Source organism: Temnothorax longispinosus, chromosome 4, assembly GCF_030848805.1.
Source record: "Temnothorax longispinosus isolate EJ_2023e chromosome 4, Tlon_JGU_v1, whole genome shotgun sequence".
Classification (NCBI taxonomy): domain Eukaryota; kingdom Metazoa; phylum Arthropoda; class Insecta; order Hymenoptera; family Formicidae; genus Temnothorax; species Temnothorax longispinosus.
Genome location: NC_092361.1, coordinates 8,876,216 through 8,883,545, shown reverse-complemented (window position 1 = coordinate 8,883,545; position 7,330 = coordinate 8,876,216). Strand labels below are relative to the sequence as shown.

Genomic DNA, 7,330 nt, shown 5'->3' with positions numbered 1-7,330 from the left:
AGACAAATAGAATTGATGTTTCGGATTACTTATCCACATATTCCACATTTGCTGGGCCACTCCCAATATAAAAGTGTGCATGTATTCTAAAGGAAAGTTCCAAATGCAATCGAATGATGGTATTTTCGAGAGAACTGTGAGTCCTTTTACGCCTCTGACAATTTTGTGTAATTTGGCGGCGTTTATTGCATCTTTCAGATATTCGTCATGCGTCCTCAACGAAGGATTCTCGTCATCATCGCTTGTTAGCATTGGATACCTCATTGTGTCAATATGTTTTCCGAACGCATAGCACCAACTACAACCATAATGCCCATTAAACTGTAACCTACTTGCTACCAAAGCTCGTGCTGGCGAATCGACAGGTGCGTTCAACGGTCTTACAATTATCATTTTTGTTTTTCCACTCGCTGTTGTTAATTGTAATTCACGATTCATTAGTCGAAGTATCATTTTGACGAAAGTATTCAAGTACAGATTCATAAATTGCGGTGATGGTTCTTTCGATCCTATCCACAGAGAACATACAATTGTGTTTTTTAAAACGCAAGGATGGTGAAAGTTCGTTGACTGTAATTTGAATAGGCCAGAAACTTCGTTTCGAACTTCGGAAAGAGGTGCACCGTCCGTATTAAAGTTAAAAGTAATCAGTGACGCATTTGACCGATTTTCTCTGTACAAATTTTTATACGTTTCGCTGTCGTACACATCACCATATTGTTTCATTTCGATTGTGTATTTTATTTTCAATCATTTCCAAATTATTAACTAAATCGTCAAACACATCTTCTCGCTGTAGAAGCAACTTTATTTGATATTCTATATCAAGATTTATAAAATAATTAGGACTTTCTGTTGTTAAAGCATATAGTTTTTCACATTTATCGCAAATTATCTGTTGCGTCGAAAAATTGGTTGACTTTATCGATTCTAGCAAGGTGACATTACATTCCGAACAGTAAAACGTGTATGATATTTTTTGCAAAGGCGGATTATACAGCTTTGTAACTCGATAAGAACTGACGTCCCAGTCCTTGAATTGAGGTCCTGCCAGTGTTTTAATTAACTCGAGAATTGCAAGCTGGGCTTCGCATGAAAAGCGATGCCTTAATGACAAACCGTCGGTCATCTTTATGACATCGGATACTGTTATTCCAGCTGCAGGAAATATAAGCAGATTATCATGAAAGTTTCTTCTATTGTCGATATCTTCATCAGAGTCATCTAAACTATCGTTAGAATCGTCACTCGTGTCATTTGCCATTCCATAATAAGTAGGATTTGATTCTTCATGGAGATGAACGCTGCTGTCAATCGAAGAAGGCCGGGGCAATGATGGATTCTCCGGTTGATCACTATCATTTGTGGACGCATCATCCATATTCATATGCTTATCACCAAAACTGCGCTTCATAACATTTTTATGAGCAAAGCGAAGAGCAGTTGTATCCTGTCAAAAAACGTACGAATATATAAAAGAAGTTAAAAGTACATTTACAATTCCCAGCAAACACAGTCTAATGTTATATAACATATGTAAATATATATATTTATATTTTTATTATATGGCAGTTATATATTCTGTATTTGCTGAGTTAATACTCTTTATAACTGTATAATATATTTGTTGAAAGGTTTACATTTTATTGAGAGCTATGACCACAATTGCGTTATGTGTACACTTTTTTCATGTGATATACAAAATAATTTGTCGTACAAAAAATTTCTCAACACAAAAAAATTTCTATTTATTGTCATCAATTCAGAAAAATTTTTTCATTAATATTTGGACAATTTATTTGTTTTTTATTCAAATAAATGATAATAAAATATTCAGTTTAAGTGATTTCTCTTAGACTTACATCTGACATAACATCAAGGCAAACCAGTTCTGAAACTGGAAGATCAAATTCTGAATGATTTTCCAGCGGACTATTGGAAGTACCTAGAAAAAACGTACATTATTGTAACTCTTAAATTATGTATTTAATTGTTTAATGTTGTAGGAAAATATCATATGGTTGACATATTATGATATATTATGTGAAAATAGAAGGGCCCGTATAATTTGAGCAGATCATGTCACAAATGCCCTGTATATGTACATATGGAATACGGGCTTTCAAATTTAATTTAATATAATATTACACAAATTTTGTTAATGCAAAAGAAAAACTTTGGTTTTGTCAATTAAATTGACATATAATTCCTACGTATGAGGCATTTACGGCAGGAGAGGCACAGACTTTCTATTCAAATTTCAATTGTATATTCTTCCAGGCTTCGGAATGAAATATGCAAAGGTGTAATTTCAATGTGTCTTTATACTTATTTCATGTGTCGATTCCTTCGAGAGTCCTGTTAATTTATATCCGGTCACTCTATCTTCATTCACATAATTTTTCAAAGTTCAAGGTTTCAAGATGGAATTAAAGTACAAAATAATAAAATATGTTTATAGAAATAAAATTTCTGCATATATAGAGTAGATTCTCTACATCTATTTTGTTGTTAAATTACAATCTGTACTAACATGATATGTCTCACTCGAATCGTGTTAAATATTTCCATAAATCTGCGGTAAGCGAGAGGAATACGTATCCGTAGCAATAAGCCCAAAAATATACTTTTCATGAAATTTATTAAAAATATCTTACTTGATGGACAATCGCCGTCCTGCTGTAATTTAGCAGCATCAATGCAATCACGATTTCTTCCTGATTTGAACCTTATTTCGTTCCAACGCTTGTGCGTCCGAGGATCTACCGACGAGCTTCTGTAGTCGGGATCCAAAAAACTTAGGTAATGCTTGCGTTTATTTGTACCACGATCCATTTTGCGTTGAACTGCTAAAAGATTATTATATCTATCAGTAAATAAAATGGAATTGAAAAAACAAAAACGGACAGTTGGAATTAAATAGAATATGGAGTATAAATTCAATTGTCATGCCGTGTATAATCATTTTTATTATTTCAATTCCAATTTTGTCCGTTGTTTTTGTATTTTCAATACTATTTTGTTTATTGGGATAACAAAAATATAACCTTTATGTTGTACTAACCTTAAATGCACGAATTCAGATTATAGTTGCATAATAAATGACATCGCGAAAATTATAGACGACGACTATATAATATAAAAATAAATGACTTATTTTTTCGCAACTAGCAATATTATATATGCTGGGTCTGCTGTATTTTCACTGGATTTCACACACCGTGTTTTGGAGCGAAACTTTCGCTTTCGCTTGACAGGGAATGTTAACCAACAATCGACATTCGGCACATGTTTACGCGCGAAATTTAACATGCATACCGTCATGTGCATATACCCGTCAGCCATATTAGATTCTATAAAATGAGCCAAATGTGATTGGCTGTCTGCTTCCCTCTATTTTCGTTACTACTATCTATGGAAATGACCGTATTCTTCCCGCGCGTGCTATCATGAAGAATAGTCAAGATCATCCACAAACCGAAAGCAGCGGCTGAAAGTGGCCGAAAAAGCTTAACGATCGGGAAGGTGAGGTAATACAAAGTCGAAAAAAACGATCAGCAACGGGATTCAGTACCACGTATAAGAAAAATGTACGCATTCGTGCAATTTGAGGGTTCGTCTGGAGAGTGCGAACAAGATATAGTGCCAGTGAAAAATATTTCCGGCGGAAATTTTGACGTTAATAGTTTCTCTAAGACAAAATACAAGATTGCATGGAATGGAAAATCGTACAAGGGTTTGGTGTTGTGTGTTGGTGGTAAGTTATTATTTTACACACGTATTTTCTCTCTTACTGTAAAGTGTATATATATTATATATATATATATCTATGTCAGAAGGCAGTTTTGACGACAATTTTTCATATAACATGGCAGTTTCGACGACATTTGGAAGTTTTAACGATGGTCGTCAAAAACACCGCGGTATAAAAGCAGTTTTGACGACAGTTGTCAAATCTATCTTTGCATGGCTATATATTTGCGTGGCTATGAAGGGTAGTTTTGACAACTGTCGTCAAAACTACCTTTATACGGCTGAATATATATAAGTATATAGAAAAATTAATTTGAACGATTGTCGTCAAACCTTGCGACCGTGCGCAATTGCGGCTAGCGTCGCGCGCCTTCAGGCGCCCAAGGTCGTGCGCGCAGGTTGTCGGAGGGCTGAAGCTTCAAGCGAGGACGACCCTCATCCAGCGCTGGAAGGACTGGGCCTTCCAGCAGCAATATGGAAGAAGGGTCGTCGAGGCTGTTCACCCGGTTTTCGAGGAGTGGGTGGAAGGCGCGAGGTATAGAAGTCTCGTCTTCCACGCTGTGCAGGTGCTGACTGGCCACGGCTGCTTTGGCAAGTACCTGCACAGAATCGGGAAGGAGCGCACCACGCGCTGCCACCACTGCCCGGAGGGGGCGCACACGGCGCAGCACACGCTGGAGTTTTGTCCAGCGTGGGCAGAAGAGCGTCGTGCCCTCCGGGCGGCGATAGGGAAGGATCTCTCCCTCCCGGCCGTTGTTACCGCGACGGTCGGGGTAGGGGAGGCGAGCCGTGAAAAGTGGAGGGCGTTCGTCTCTTTTTGCGGCAGCGTTATGTCGCAAAAGGAGGCGGACGAGAGGTTGAGGGAGGACGGAAGGACCGCCCACTTCTCCTCATCCGAGAACGACGACGGACGGTTGTCCCCCCCTCCTCAGGTCCCGGGGGGTAACGCCGCCAGCGCTGCTTCACCTGCCTCCTCGCCCCCTTTTTAGGGATCAAGGTAAACGGCGCAACCGGAGAGGGAACAGGATCAGTTCCCCGTCCCAATCCTCGACAGACGGACGGTGGACGACAGTGGACGGTGACGACGGGCGGCCGGCCCCCCTTCCCTGGTCCCGGGGGGTAACGCTGCCCTTGCCGTCTCGCTTGCGCCCCTGCCCCTTTCGGGGGTGCAACGCGGGCGGCGCAACAGAAGGTGACGCTAGCCCGTCCCCCCTCCCTAGGTCCCGGGGGACGGTGAAACACAGAGGCGCATCCAATGGAGGAACGGACAACGGACGCGACAATCCGTACACTCCCGTGCGGGGGTGTGTCAACAGGGGAAGATGGGAACGGCACGGTGGGCCTGACCGCGCACGAGGCGGGCCTCCCCTGCCGCCCCCGCGGATGCCGACTTGAGTCGGCGGAGATAGGAGGAGCGGGGCGGGGAGGGGCTCGGGAGGATTCCCCTTTGGGGGTCCTCCACAAGTGCCCCTTCCTGTCCCGCGCGGGCAGGAGGCTGCACCCCCTTTCAGGAGTGTGGCCCCCGCTTGCCCCTTAAAGAGGGGCGCGGGGGGGGGAGAAAGCAGGGGAGTCACCCCCATCTCCTCCCCTCTCTGTCTGGGAGGCGGGCGAGTAGCTGGGGCATGAGCACTCGTCCGCTGCGCAAGCAACTTCGATGGGGGGGGGGGGTGACGGATGAGGGTAGTGGCCACTCATCCGTCACTTAATTTAGGATAGTTCGCCGTATTAGGCGAGGTGCGGGGAGGCCCATGGATGTGATCAGTGCGGGGAGGCCCATGGATGTGATCGCTCGGTAAGCGACGACGCCTAGGGGACTATCGCCCTGAGTCGCTACCTGATTGTGCGGATGCGACAGCGCCTAGAGGTGTAGACCTTGGGTCGCCTTGGCTTGACACACACTTTATTTTATGTTTAAAATTATGTCCTTTGTAAAGAGTTTAAATGTTAATCTCGAAGGAAAGGCAAAGTCTCGAGCGATTCTTCGTGGCCACGTAACCGACATGTACATCGAAATAACGAAGAATAATAGAATATCGGCCGTGACAACGAAGGATCGAAAACGCCGGAGCCACATCTAGCGAGCATTGAAACTCGTCCCTAAGATACCGAATTATTTATTTGTACATATAATTAATTGATGCACCTATAGGTGAATGTGTGTGTATGTGTCTGAGCCATCCGACAATCTCTCTTATTCGCTTTAGTTATGTCGTGCACGACGCATGTGTTTACTACATAACAATTGCGTTTCCCGGGGCCTCCCCAGCATCGCACGGTGAGGGTCACTCATGGTGGTTTTAGCCGGTAGGCTACGGGGCAATGGCGGGACTCTGGGTCCCTGTATATGCGGGACCCTGGCTCCCCGTAGAATCCGGCACTCCCCTGCCCCACCCCAGGGCGGGGGGTCTTCCCCTCTTCGGAGGGGCTACTGGTTCAAACCCGCGCATCCGCGGGGATTCCAGTAGCGTAAGATTTCCACCATGTAAAGAAAAAAAAAAGGTTGTCGGAGGGCGCAGTGCGGCTGCTCACCCGGCCAGCGGGCCCAGAGAGCGTGGCGATACCGGTCGCGGAAGCGACGGAGGAGCCGGAATCGTCTCGCGAGGCGACAGTCCCTACGATGCGGGACCCAGGGGTCCAGCAGCTGGGCCCGGTCGATGAGATGGGTCTGCCGACCGACCTCGGGTTGCTGAGGGGCATCGTGGAGATGCTCGAGGCCGAGCTGCCGGATATACCGGAGTTGGAGGCAGGCGCCCCAGAGGCGTCCAGGGTCGAGGCGGCGACACGGGGCGAACCCGCAGAGGAGAACTGCGGATCGTCCGTGATGTTCGAGAGCCCGGAGGGAAGTAGCGGCTCCGAAGACGACGAGGCGGAGCGACGCCTCAAATAGAATTAAGTTGCGACTATGCGTTCCGAGGATGGAAAACATATCCGGGCGACCGCCCTTTATTTTCTTTTCGTTTTCGTTTGATTCTTTTTCTTTTCTATTACGAGGCATTTTTCGTTAGCGATCCCATCCGGCGCGATGTTAGTATTAAGTAAACAACACCGCGTCAGTATTTGAATTTATTTGCGGCTCAAGCATAAGAGCACCTCGCGTAGAGGTTATTTATTTTAATTTTAGTTACGCTTATTTAGTTACACCCGTTGGCGCGGGTACGGGATGTTGCGCGGCGGCGCGATGTAGCTTGAGCCCAACACACTTTCCAGGAAAGGGGAGGCTCCCAAGCGAGCAGCCAGGATGCCTTCCCGCAACACGGTGGACGAGCCACGACAGTCCGCAGGACGGGCGAACGACGTTCGGCAAAATGGCGGACCACGTTTGCGAAATAGATAATGATTAGCCTTGGCCACTCACCGAGGCCCGAAAGGTAGGCGACGCGTAGCAGCGTCGCGAAAATGTCGCGCGGTAAGAAAATGGCGGACCGTCCGCGAACTAGGGAGCGGCGCGATATACGCGGAAATGACCGACCCCTGACCACAAAGGGGGACCCGAGAAACATACTTCGCCGATAAAAACTCGAGTCCGGCGACGCGTACGAAAAATGGCGGACCGTCTGAAAAATTTGCAACCGGGGGA

At 45.4% G+C, this 7,330-nt stretch overlaps 1 protein-coding gene across 1 annotated transcript; it reads right to left on the bottom strand.

Moving 5' to 3' along the window:
• Positions 1–643: 643 nt before the first annotated feature.
• Positions 644–3,684, bottom strand: LOC139811569 (uncharacterized). The gene is made up of 3 exons (XM_071775843.1): positions 2,658–3,684; positions 1,863–1,945; positions 644–1,450 (listed from the first exon to the last, which is right to left on the bottom strand). The coding sequence occupies exons 1-3, from the start codon at positions 2,833–2,835 to the stop codon at positions 710–712; spliced, it is 1,002 nt and encodes a 333-aa protein (XP_071631944.1). The 5' UTR covers positions 2,836–3,684; the 3' UTR covers positions 644–709.
• Between the last annotated feature and the right edge of the window lie 3,646 nt (positions 3,685–7,330).